Raw genomic sequence first — 14,455 nt, 5'->3', positions numbered from 1 at the left:
TGGAAAACTTTGACCGGTGCTTAGTTTGCTGCTTGGCAAACCTTTCTAAAGGAAGGGAAGTTTAGAAGCAGTGGAGCTCCTTGTGAAAAAATTCGTCATCAAGCGAACTTAACTGCATTCCAGTTTTGAAGGGTGAGGGTGCTGGTGAAATTACAGGCACATGGGACTTGTCGACTTATGTGTCAGTGTGACAGGTCTTTGCGGTCTAAAGCTCTGAGTGGCACTACAGCTGCTATGGACAGGCATGTCGCTTGCCACCAGGCGCACGACTTGTTCGTCCCGTCATTTTGTATCATAAAAAAAAGTCTGATACGATTTCGATAGACCTGTCAATTTTGGACTACTTGTCATAGTAAACAAAACCGTTTTGGGACCAGGAAAGCTTCAACTTTGCTGATGTACTCCGTCCAGCCATTTATTAAACTTTTGACAGCTCGAATTCTAATAAATTAGGGATGTCCTAATGCGTTTCCGATTCGATTTTTCATAACAATCGATTTTATTTACTGCTTTTATTGATAAGCATATATAGGTATAAACACAAAGAAAATTAACATCGCAGTAACGCGCGATGCGGAGCAATTCGCAAATTCTTGCTATGCGTGGTGCGAGCTCGTAGATTTTGTGTTTCGACCCTATAGTACGTAGCATGTCGGCATTTAACTCAAGCATAACATATCGACTGTTATGAATGGTATCCTAAGAATTGATTTTCTGTAGCTATAACCATACCATCTCAAAATTCCACACTGCACGCCATATCGATGTTAGATAAGCGGCAACTGTGTGTTTTTACGAATGAAATCAAACCTGTATGTCTGTTCGTAGAAGCGGTTGTGGTTTTTACGTACGGCTTTAGCGTATCCATTTTATAAGAAAGATACAACGTATAATTGTGTATGCACTGACTTAAACTTTCACGATTTTCGCACATTATTTGATTTAAAATTCCGGACTTAATCATATCGCACTGCTATTACAATAGTGTTGTAATTCAAAATATGTGAAATTTAATATTATATTATTACTGAACGTCTAATATGATTCTCTACACGCCAAAAAATCCTTCGTTAGAATATTGTAAGAAATAATCAATAGATATCCACTTAACTCAAAATCAGACACTTTTTCTAAAATATGAAATTATTTTTTTCCATTATATTTTTAAATATACTTGAGAAATTGTTTAAGTGTCTATAATAAACTGTAACATACATACATGTTAATGATTTTTGTAATAAGTAATTCGTTATTTCATCGATTCTGAGAACGTCCACTTTTTGAGTGCGATATATAAAAACACATTTTATTTACCTTGACGTTTCGGACGTATTACAACGTCCATGGTCTCGAAGGGACTTTGAGTAAAATATGTGTTTATACACGATTACGTCCCGAATTTAAAATCAAATAATACAACGTGCATTCTCTTGCTTCACACACGTGAGCAACATTATTAGTAACTCCATCAATCCATCTTTGTATTAATAATAATTATAACAAACTAGTGGAGTAATTTCACAAAAAATAATTGAATATCGTGGTGGTCAAACACCGTGACTAGTGTTGTAACTTGAAAAAAAAAACCAAATGTTTTTTTCTAAATCTGGTTTTTTTTTTCACAAAAAGTAAAATGGAGTAACTGATATAAAATAAGACACTAACTTTTATTTTAAGAATATATATATGTGAATATATATAATAACAGGTTTATTAAAATCATTTACCATGTTGATTATAACAAAAAATTAATCTTCATTTGTGGTGTTACTAGAAGGGTCGTGGGCTCAAGACGCACCGACTGATAATAGTAGTAATTTAAAAATTCCGCACAAAGTGCTTCAAATCCTACCGAATAATTTCATATATGCGGCTTGCTAATAAAAAAAATGTTTCTTTATTAAGGTATACACCCATTAATAAATTTAACATTATTAATTACATTACATTACGTAACCAATTAAATTGAATTTATTTACCGAATATTATAATTATTAATGAAGTAAATAATTAAGAATTACATTAAATTGAATTGAATTCACATCAGAAATAATAGTATGACAATAATTTATTTATTTAAATTTTAAAAATGGATTCTAATAATTCTATGTAAACGTTGCTATATAAGGGATATGTGCGATGTGGAAAAATATTGATATCGCTCTTACATAAATAAATAAGCAGTGTTTTATCAGTAATCATCAAAGTAGCGATGCAACAGCAATCGATAGATTTAAATGTTAGAATCTATATATAGATAGCGTCAATCCCACAAATTGCCCAATCGAGTTGAAATTCCCCGAAATTTGGGGAATTCGCCACGAATTGACAACACTGAGTGTTGCCCATTTATTTTGAGCAATTTATCTATGAAGAATAATATTAACTACAATAGAGGAAATGTGTTAAAAAAATACAATTGTCATATTTTTATTTTCATACTTTTAGAACAAAGATTAACATACTCCAGAAAAAAAACGGTTTTTTAACAACATTATTTGTGACATTCAATAAATTTAATTAATATTAGTAACAGTAAAACTCCTTCTCAAAGAGTTCGTCCAGGAAAGAACTGCCAATGTTATCACAGCCTCCAAGTAGTTAATTACTGCGTTACGGTTTTGAAGACCGCTGGCGAAACTACATGTGGGACTATTCAATTTTATGTCTCAGGGTCGTTCTCAGTGTCTTTGCTATTTAAAGCTCTTAGTGGCACTGGAACTGTTGTGAGTATAAGACACGACTTCTTTCCCCTGGAGAACGCGTTGCCGCGTGAATATAACTGTCATGGCAAAATACGCTCTATTTATTTACCTTTTACGTTTTAACTTAAATGTGGATATGATATAGGGTATGTGCCGCATGACTTTCAGTAGTAGTGTCTCGTACAACTGCCTTCGCTCTCCCCATTCACTCTAACCCTAAAAAAAAATGAGCGTCCCGAGCACGCGAGCGAGGCTGGTTTGAATTTGATCTACTGGTTGTATTATTCCCAGGAATATTGACCTTAGAACTAAGTCCAAACTCATGGTACCACGTTTTCGTTTACTAAGGTAAAAGATTCTTTTATGGGGAACTGTATACGTTTTTACAATAAGCTTCCGGAGTATATATTAAGATTGTCATTTCCTAAGTTTAAAACTTACATTACTTATAAGTATTTTAATTGATGAGTCATATTACAAAATAGAAGAGTATTTGTTAGATAAAGAAGTATGGAAAGACAACAATTGTCTAGATTCCACACAATTATGATTCAAAGTGTATTCCATAGCATTTAAGTTTATTTGAAAGGAGCAATCCCTAGAGTTTTTTGCTTGTTCTTCTCAGGGAGGTTAGCGTAGTGAACGAGTAGTAGCTTAAAAATGACGTTTACAAGTGTAACAATTTTACCTATGGAATAAGTTATTATTTGACTTTGACTTTGAATTTAAATGTTATTGCCTAGTAAATAGGATTCAGATTCGCCATTAGTGGACATGACGGCGTGATAACTGGGCGGCCGCCGCGCGAAATCTTTCTCTTCGTACTCGTGTAACTGGACGTTAACAGTATCTCGCGCTTTACTCGCGGTAGTCGCGCCCCGTCGTGGTAGCCCTACAGGTGGGACTGGCTCGTCCCATCTATGACATCATAAAAAAGGAAATATATATAATGGATTAAAATAGAAACAGAATGATATTAAATCAAATTACACAGCATGTGTATGCTGTAGTAAACCAAATAAAGGTCTGTGTGGATTTTGCAATAACAAAACACATTTTCACCTACCACTTTCAAGGTTGTAACGCATCAAAAACAAAAAACAGTGCGAAGATAATGCATTGTGCGTTTGCAGCGTGAGTGTAGTAACCGCCTTCAGCTTTAGAATAATTTGAGTGTTCTTGTGAATCTAGAATATGGTCAAGGAACGATGTCGGCGATTTGAAAGCAATGACAACCACTTAGTAGAAAAGTCCTCCGTAGAAAGAAAACATTATTTAATTGTAATACTTCGTGATTGATTCGTGAGTGCTTCGCGCTGTTGTAATGTTACGTTATAAGTCTTGCCACAATTCCGCGACTCTAAAAAAATTAAAGTAATTAAATTTTTATTCAATTGATATTCAATTATTATTTCATGTGTAATTACTCCTTTGTTATAATTATTAATCCAAAGATCAGATACTTAGAAAAAATTCCTTCGATCCGGCCGGATTTGAACCGACGTCTTCTAGCATACAGACGCTTTACCAACTAAGCTACGGAACGAATCAGCGGACCTCACGAATTTCTCTATGTTCTTCTCGTGTCTTTGTATTTGGTTTTTCAACGACTTTTTTAGTCGTAGCGCCATCTATGGGAAATCTATGAAAGTATTTCGTCACCCATTTCGTGGCTTAGTTGGTATAACGTCTGACACGGTACGCTAGAAAACGTCGGTTCGAATTCGGCCGGATGGAAAGAATTTTTTCTGAGTTTTCGATCTTTGTATTAATAATAATTTTAAAGTAACTTTAATATAATGAGAAATCGTTTTAAAGTAACACAGAATTAACTGCTGCGTAAATTAAGGTTCCATTTTATTAAAACACATACTTCTAAAAAAAAAGAACCCCTGCAATTCTTCTCACAGTAATCTGTCTTACGTCTAAGATAAGAAGAGAAGAGACTTATCAAACGATTTGTCCCGTAAACAAAAGTTTTAACGTAATCTTTACTGCGTTCATTTCTTGCGTGTATTAGGTATTTGTTTAGTTATAAAATTACCTTTCAATTTAATGTAAAATACCATTTAAAATTACATTTACATTTAATATAATACATTACATTTATGTTTTTGCTTTAATATAGCTAAAGAAAAGCGCTAGTAGCGCTTCGGATCGTCGCCGCAGCGGCGGCGGATCACTTCTGCCGTGGAAGATTCGGCAGGCGTCACGTGAACGACCCACAGCCGACGTAGCAACCAGCACGAGCCCCCAGCCGAGCCCCCAAACGGCTCCCCAACCGGGCCCGTCGACCCGAGACGACGTCCGTCCGTCTGTGCCGGTGGCCCGACCTCCATCCCCGAGCCCCGGCCCGTCCAACTACCACCGCCAGCCCCCCTCGGCTAACTGCCTGATAAACCACGCTCATCTCCCTAGCGCTGAGTCTACCCCGAGCAACAGCTTCGAACATATCGATGTAAGTAACCATAGAACCAGTCAGAAGTTAACATTAAATGGAATTTATATTTTTTTATTGAAAAAAATATAAACGCTTATTTTTCAGATAACAGTCTGCGTTGAGTTTATAGTTTCTAGTTATAAGCGATCGCTTTTAATATTTAATATATTAGAGAGAGTAAAATTTGCCACACAATTTTGACTCATCGGCTCCCACGCTGGGAGCTCGTGGTCCATATTGTTCCCCTTCAAACGAACTAATGATGCTTTTCTGCGTGTGGAATGTCGAAGATAAGATATTTTTTTCGAGACCTGTTCACCCAGTAACGAAACGCAGCTTGCAGCGTCGCTAATATTCGGCTTTAATTACGAAAGACAGATAAACTCTTACATGCCACGCCATATTTAAAAAAAAAAACGAAAAAGTTGTTGATCTTAAATAGATATTAAAGATTTCTAGAGATTCATGCCAATATTCCCGGCCGTTATTTCGAATCTGCTGTCTTGAGTTTTTTTAACACCGGCTGTTTATCCTTCTTTATTAAACTCGTGTGCCGGCCATAATGTTTATTAGAATTTCATGCATTTGTCGCATTGGGTAGAAACTACAATATAACAATATACCTCATAAAAGTGTATAGAGACACGTTTTATAATAGTTTTCAGGGTCATATCGAGTTCTTAGGTTTTTCTAAACATTGGAAATGAGACTGTTTTTTATTTCGGGTTTAAATCGCATGTATTTGTTTCTGTTGAAACAAACCAACGTTTCGGCTCTTTACGGTCCCATACAGGGCTTGCAGAACCTGTCCGGTTCCTTTGATTCCCGGTGCTGGACTCAGCTCAATACCGGTGCTCCCGGTATTTCTTAAGCTTAAACTGTAAACAGTAAATACGCTTTTATTATTATTATTCAATAATTTACGCAATAATAATATCATAAAGAAAAATCTTTATTCTCTAATCAAACTAATAGAAAGAATATTGTTAAAAACAACTAAAAATATCTACTTAACTGAAAATGAGACACGCTTTATGTGATCTAGTTCTTGCTAAAATAGTCCTTCAAAAATATGAAATTATTTTTTCTCTTTTATTTTTAAATATGTGTATTTGGCAAGTATGATAACCTATACGTGCGATATTAGACAGTTCCTTGCAATAACCGGGAATACAGAGAACCTATAATCGCGGTACCGGGACTGATTGCACCTCGCCAGTACCGATATTTCCAGTACCGGGAATTCCCGGGAGTAAGCCTTACGGAGTAAGGACCAGGCCCGTGGTCGCATTGTTTGTTTTTTCACTTTTAAAAATTACGTGTATTTATTTCAACAGAAACAAACCAGCGTGACCACGGGACCTGTAAAGAACCCGAAAGGTCCCGTAGTCACGTTGACTAAGATGGTATTAACATAGTATAATAAGATAAGTAGTGTAACTGCACACAAACGTAGCAGCGCTGCTTGTATGTGTGTACAAGACTTGTTGCAAATATCCGCATCTGCATCCGCAGTCATCGATGCTGATATTCATTGCGGATGTTCGAGTCGTGACATGACCTAAAAGGCAACAGAAACAGACTGCAAGCTGAAAAAGCAGTACAGCTGTTTTTTTTTAACTGTAACTTTTGTAACAATGATTAAGCTAGGTAGATTGATTGTTATTAAATTTGTATTGAATTGACATTCAATTGTTTTTTTTGTGAAATTAGTCCACTAGTTTGTTATAATTCGACCCCTCCTACGTAAAGTATCGTATGTCGAAATTGCCAAGTTTACAAAAGAGCGTTTTAAAGTTCTGAATTCACTGAAAGAGTGATCACCATAGAGCATCTAACCGATATCTAGGATTTTATAATACTCTATGTGAGTAATGAGCTTTGCCGAATAAAACTGAGAAAAGTCACGTGTTATTCTCATTTCAGTGAACTCAGAACTTTGAAACGCTCCCCTGTAAACTTGGCAATGTCGACATACGATACTTTACGTCGGAGGGGTCGAATTATTAAACAAATAAAAAAATCACTTTGATCCAGTTGGATTCGAACCTAGCAAATCATGCCAGAGGCTATGACGCTATGTCAACTAATCCACGGAACGAACCAGCGGACCTCACGAATTCTTCTTTGTGCTTATTTTTATGCAGATTGATTCTTTTATTAATAAATGTCATAAAATCATTGAGATAATATTTTATTGTAAATACCAAAGAAGAATGAAAGATTTTTCACGTAAATAGTTTCTTTAAGATGTACATTTTTCGCGTTTCTTTTAAATAAACAGCCAGCATCAGCAACAACACTGGTACATACGTCATAGTAATCCTTCGGGTAACTTTCTCGCTCTTAAAAGTATTGTTATTATCTTTATTTTTAGGTGGAAGATGTTGAAGTATACTAACGTATAAATTAAGACGTTTTCGATACGCACGCGTCACATCTTTGGAGAGTATATATAAGACATAAGTGAACCAGACTGGCCAAATACTGTAAGGAATGGAAGGCGTTTCCGTGAAAAAAATCGGGCAGGCAAGGTCGACTATGTGTAAAAGTAAAGGAGGTAAAAGAAGATATCCTTGGGTCCATTTTTTGTATTAGAAAATAATTTCCTGGCTGTCACTTACAACGGTCGCCAATGAGCCAGATTTTAGGCATGCGCCGTGTAGCATTTTTAAATTTTCTAAATGTTTATGCCTGACTTCATTGATTATGTTAGTTGTTTCGATTTTTTTTAAATTACTTCTAATAGAGTTATTATACCTGGCTTGATATTTAGTTATGCCATAAATTATGCTAGCCCGATAGTGTGCATTATACTTAGATTTTTAAAAATATAAAGAAAAATATATTCAGGGTTATTTGTAAAGTCCTAACAACCTGTCAGCACTATATTACTAACTGTATGACATTTAAGAGCGAGCAGAGGAAAAATACACGATAAATACACGATATAATACACGTTAATAATACACGATATATTCAAGCATAGACACTAATCAGAAACATAAAACAATAAAGTTTCCTCGATAGATAAAAATCACGAAATGATCTCTAATTTTCACATTTTTTCGATTCATCCTCGAAATGCTAATAGTTATTAAGACAAAAATTAGATAATTAATTATATTTATGCATGATCGAGAACTGTCACTACGGATTTTTTTTTAATCCCTTTAGTTTTAGAGTTATTCCGCTAAAACGAATTTGGTACTTTTAATGCGCAAAATTCAACATCTCCTGTCGCATGTCACGCGAACTTCAGGTATATATTTGTTTCACAAATTTGGGCGGAGCCAACGTCAAAACTTTTTTGGCATGCTCCCTCTTCATTATTCATCAGATTTTGCTTTCATATAAAAAATAGGAATATTTAAATAGACCGCCCTAAAAACAAAAGGAGCTATCAATAGTGAGGAGTAAAACTGGAACAAAAGAAAAAACATTTGCCTTAACAAGTGGGGCCTTGGCTACAATTAAACACAAACACTAAATAGCACACAAGATACCAGTATTCTTTAATTCACTGGTAAATTATACGCGTAAAATTGAGTAGAAAATGGAATAAATTACATAATATTGCATAATATAATATTTGATGATACTAGCTATTGAAATTTCTACCTTGCTATGAAATATAGACCTAAAGATCCGGTCAGATTGTACAAGAGAAACTTAGTTTATTTTTAATACTTACAAAACAGAAAAAAATCATAGAACAAAAGTTGTTAGGTAATTATGATGTTAGTAGTATAGTCCTGCGAGGTTGTGTTTCACCGGTAACCCTGTGTATTATAGTTACGTACCTATAGTGTATGTTATTGTCAGAGATTGGAGAGATAAACTTAAGGTAATACGCATCGAGTGGTTATACCTCTTATTAATACCGTAGTTGTTAAAATATTAATTGTTGTGTAAAATAATTGCAACACATTTTTCTACACTACCGTGTTAAAGGAATTTCTGGTTAAACGCCAATAATATAGAACTAAATACAATACAATAGTACCCGGATTTAAAGGGACTTGTTATCCACTCTATGTTTATTACTTACCAGAGGTTTAAATATTGTATAGCCATTTTAATTTTGGGTTTTTATCATGTTAGCGTGAAACAAATCTTTTAACCATGCTTTGTTTCGATTGCCAGAATATTGGTAAGACACACCTGTGTAACCCCATTCATCACTGCTTAAGACATGACAGAAGAAGAACATACATTCGGTACATAGATGATTCTTCGAGCACGAGTTCCAATTCTGAAAGTACGAAAATAAGATAAATCTATGTGCAAGTCACAAACGTAACTTTGCTGGAGATATTTTGACATAACATAAAATTGTATGGCACCCTCAGTAATAAAGCGAGTAAATAGAATAACTAATTTTTTGGGATACTTACAAAACAACCGGTACTATCTTTTCTAAAGGTTTCACTTTTTAATACCATTTTATACTATTTCCTACTCCGCAGCGTTGCAAGAAATTCCAAAGCAGATACATTTAATTTTGGCGCCAGAATCGACTTCTATCAACTAGTACTGACTTCTAACCAGATGCTATATAAATGTCGCAAACAATTCTTTTCTTCTTCCTGTGAAATTGTCAAAATTGAGATGGTACCGGTTGCCAGTTCACAATCGATATACAGACTTAAAATAACTAATAAATGTAGCAGTAATGCAGCAATGTAGCGTCATGTGAAAGAGTTCGTCCAGGGAAATACTGTCACCTTAAGATGACACTTCACTTCGCTATTTGTAAGGACTATTGTGTACCTAATTGTTGTACTTGGAAAAATATTTGAGGTGCAGACGTATAGTATATAAAATAAAAAAAAACTATAAGAGACGATACAAATGAAATGGCTTTGGTTGGTTCCGTATAACAATGAAAGTGTTGACTCAAAATGTACACTGATTAATATACGGTGTGAAAACTAAACTAAAAAAATTCCTAAAAATTTTCACGATAGAAAAAAACACAAATTTGACAAGAAAACTGCTGTATTCAATGGGTACTTGACATATACCAATGATTTTTTATATCAACTGAACTGAAGAGAACACGATATCGTTACGATATACATTTTCAATTTACATTTTCAATTTCGATTCTGGAATAAGGCCAGTGTAGCTACCGCTCGGTGACCGTCAGGACGGCTGGTCGCCTGTCACGTCTGGCACTGAGTGTGAATATCATAGGTAGCAATTCTTGAATATACACTCAGTGCCAGATGCGACAGGCGACCAGCCATCCTGACGGTCACGCCGCTCGACCCAAGTATGTACCGTCTTAGTGCGGGAAAAATATTAATTCAAGCTGAGGTAGTATCGATTCTTAAAATCAGTCCGGACATAGATTTCAAAACTTAGAACTCCCCTCTTTTTGCATCGAGGAGTAAAAAATGACAGCTGGTGCCAAATGTGACAAAATCCTACTTTATATGGAAAATGATGTATTAGTTTTATTTCCGTTATTTTTTTAATTTATCTTGTAGTTTCTCAAAAATGTCTGTTTTCGAATTAAATCACTTTATTGTTAAGGGTGTGATATATTTTTCAAATTCACTTTTTAACTATTAATCTGATCCAATGGCAGCCGACGCGAAGACAAAAATGCTAGTTACGTTTCGTGGACGATTATATGTTGGGTGTTAAAGAAACTACACATACATTTATTATTTATTTAAGTCTACAGGTACTTGAAATGTTTAATTACATTTTTATACTTTTTTTATGCTTGTGCATGAACCGTATTAATTGTGTCGTCGTAATTTTTTAAACTGATATGGAAAATTCACATAGTTCACGACAAATACGTAAGAGTTAAAAACATTTTGAAGGGCAAGGGCGCTGGTGAAATTATTGGCACATTTTACTTGTCAACTTACGTCTCAGGATGACGGGCGCAGCAGCGATGCCCTCAGATCTTTGCGATTTAAACTTTGCTTCACGGCTTAAAAAAAATATCTGGCAACATTATATATCCCGGAATCCCGAAGTCATACATAATAATATATATAGTATACATAATAAAGTAATTGATCTTAAATAGTTACCTACCTACTCCTATCACTGATTTTCTACAGATAATATTTTTTCATTGCATATAATGTTTATTTAAGAAGAAAATAAGCGACACTTCAATAAACAGAATACGCGCAGTATTTGTGTTTTCGTGCTGTTATTAGAAATTTCTTTATCTCAATTGACGTCATCCATGTATTGCGTTAAGACGCTTTAGCCGCTGTAATTAGACGTTAAATATTCCGACGTGATCACGCTCACCTGATTTGATACACTCGACTATTTGTAAGTTAAATGTGGCGTGTCACCAATATACATACATGAAAAATGTCTAGGGATTAAGCACTTTTTTGTCAATTACTAAAAATCAGGCTTTTCAATAATTTTTTTTTTACATCAATGGGTTTTTAATCGATTTCAAGAAAATACCGATTTCTCCGTTCATTGTGTACCGATTTTCAAAATTCTTTTTTTGTTTGAAAGGGTATACTTGCGAGGTGGTCTCTGATGGCGACGATGCTTTTCCGTGTTCGTTTCGGGTATCACAAATTAAAAAAAAATAAGACTTTTCACTTCACACAATACACGTAACCAATAAATCACCGTCAATCACATGACAACCAGAAAAAAAGTATAAAATGTACAAAGGACCGTAACAGTCACATTGTTACGTTGTGTCGTTTTTAACGTTTTGAGGTCGGATTTTTTTTTTCAATTAACAAGTTACAACTATTTCACAATTTGAAAATGAAGTTGACCAAAAAAGATCCATTGGTGTTAAACATTGACTTACAATTATATGGACGTCGGGTCCGCGCTAAAAAGTGTCCGCACTTGTAAGGCGCTAAAATCGTATACAGAGCGCCAAACTCCGCTTTAGTCTTCATTTGTTCTACTGACAGCGCGATACTGCGATGACATTACAATTTAAATTTCGAATAGGTTGACTTGGGACATTTTTTTCGTGGTTTTTGTATTAGACCCGTCGTCCATTTATTTGTAAGTCAATGGTGTTAAAAAAATAATTTTCAGAAATTAGCAAGAACGTGCTTGATCCATAGACAATTTTGACGTTTGTAGATTGAAATTTAATGTATACCACAAGCATGACAACCCTTATTGTTTACACCTCCATTTCAACCAATTGATATTTATTTTTTATTGAATTTATGATTTTTTTACTACTATATGTTAAGATCGAACTGGTTGCCCCGGTTTGGCAAACGGACGCTGGTCCGAAGCAATTTTTCCTTGAGTTTGTTCGGTCTTTGTACCGATAATAATGTCGTCCAATTGATGTTTCACTGCTGGTGTTCGTTCTGCGTGGCTATGCTCTTTATTTTTTATTTCAACGGTTGCATGCTTCGTTTTAGGTGGTAAAGACGAGCCTGCTAAATGGAGGCACGTGTTCACTTTGCCGAGTCGTCCTCCCGGACGGAGCAACCTCCGTGGTGGGCGTGGAGCAGACACTGCCGGTGCGGAGGCTGGTCGACCGGCTGCTGCAAAGAAGAAATCTGTTATGTTTGAATTACGACGTCTTACTCAAAGACGCTAAACAAGTGAGTGCTGTAATACGCCATAATAACCTTATTTTATGTATTGTAAATAAATAAATAACGCACACACTCAACATAGCCCCGCACTAGGGAAACCCTGTGTCGCGGGTGCCATGGACACACACATAGACAACCACAATTTACACCCAAACTCACGAGAGAAATAATTGTAGGCCATACAGCTATTTCTCCCGGCCCGGGAATCGAACCTGGGACCTGTACGTGGCAGTCCGGCATGGTAACCGTTCGGCCACAGAGGCAGTTTAATTGTTTGTTTAATTGTATATGTGTATATTTATTTTTATAATACTAACTGACGGGACAAACAAATCGGGCGCCTGATGGTAAACTAAACGCCTGTCCATAACAGTTGCAGTGCCACTCAGAGCTTTAAATCGGAGAGACCTTGTAACTTTGTAATCATTTGTAAGATTGCCTGGAAGATTTGTTGTCTAGTGACAAGGCTGCCAATTAAACCGGTCAGTGTTTTTGTTTTCTGAGCTTTAATGCTTATTCTATTATATTCTATTCTACGCCATTAGTTATTCTGGTTGATGGACCAAGGCGTTACGATGTTTTGTCATACTGTTGTCCCTCCGTGTAATCAATCATCATTTTTTTAAACCATTGAGATTTAATTGCAATTATGATAATATTTGCTATTCTGTTAAAATCTAATTGCAATTACAGTTGAGTCTCGGTGAAATAGCAGTGATGGCATATACCTTCATTCGATTGCTAACTATCGATGAAATTACTAAGCATATCTCAATTTTCATCTCGTCAAGAATTTAGTCTTCATCGTTATATCATCATATACAGCCTGACTTCACCCACTGCTGGGTATAGGCCTCCAAGTTTCTGTGCCACTCCCCACGATCCTGTGCTAATCTCATCCAGGTTCGCCCCCCAATTCCTGCGATGTCATCCGCCCATCTCGCCGCTGGACGCCTGTATCTAGCCCTTAGACGCCACTCAGTTATCGCCTTACTCCATCTGTCGCCTTGTCTCCGCATCAGGAGCCCTGCCCAGCTCTATTTTAGCTTCGTAATGCAGTTCCCCACGTCCATTACCTTAGTTCGACTTCGAATCTGGACATTGGGAACACGGTCTATAAGCTTGATATCGAGCAAGACACGACCCATGGCTCTCTCTGCAACTCTCATCCTATACACAGACTCCTGCGTGAGCGTCCATGTCTCGGCACTGTAAGTCATAGTAGGCAGAACACACTGATTATATAGACGGGTCTTCAGACATTGTGGAATTTTAGCTGACTTAAGAATGTCGTGCAACTTGCCAAAGGCGGCTCACAGGGGCTGAATTCTATTAATAATTTAGTCTTCAAATTAGACGTATATAATATTAATACGCTATGCCATCGACGTGCCATATTCGCCATTGAATTGTAAATTTAAATCACATTTATATCACGTTTGCATCGCGTTTGAATCGCGTTTGCATCGTGTTTTAATCGCGTTTGCATCACGTTTGAATCGCGTTTATATCGCATTGTACTGCATCGCGTTTGCACCGCGTCTGAATCGCGTTTGCATCGCTACTAAAAGTCGCTGTCTGTAACCGCTCTAAGATGGGAATTTGACCTTTTTCAGATTTACGATCTGTAGTATTTAGATTAGCAGTACACTTGAATAATTGATCCATTCACTCGTAGTGCCAACCACTGGTCTATTCATTTAATACGTCAATTATTAATAAAAAATCGATGT

At 36.0% G+C, this 14,455-nt stretch overlaps 1 protein-coding gene across 1 annotated transcript in view; it reads left to right on the top strand.

The window, feature by feature from the left end:
- The window catches only part of LOC113239565 (regulator of G-protein signaling loco-like), a 153,354-nt gene extending 140,572 nt beyond the window's left edge, over positions 1-12,782 (top strand). Inside the window, exons 9-10 of the mRNA XM_026476625.1 lie at positions 4,834-5,163; positions 12,543-12,782. Coding sequence (XP_026332410.1) covers positions 4,834-5,163; positions 12,543-12,782 — 570 coding nt within the window. The remainder of the gene's footprint in view (positions 1-4,833; positions 5,164-12,542) is intronic.
- Positions 12,783-14,455: the final 1,673 nt, after the last annotated feature.

Source organism: Hyposmocoma kahamanoa, unplaced genomic scaffold, assembly GCF_003589595.1.
Source record: "Hyposmocoma kahamanoa isolate Upper Pololo Valley unplaced genomic scaffold, ASM358959v1 99879, whole genome shotgun sequence".
Taxonomy (NCBI): domain Eukaryota; kingdom Metazoa; phylum Arthropoda; class Insecta; order Lepidoptera; family Cosmopterigidae; genus Hyposmocoma; species Hyposmocoma kahamanoa.
Note: the sequence above shows the minus strand (reverse complement) of the source record. Positions and strands in the feature narration are given on the sequence as shown.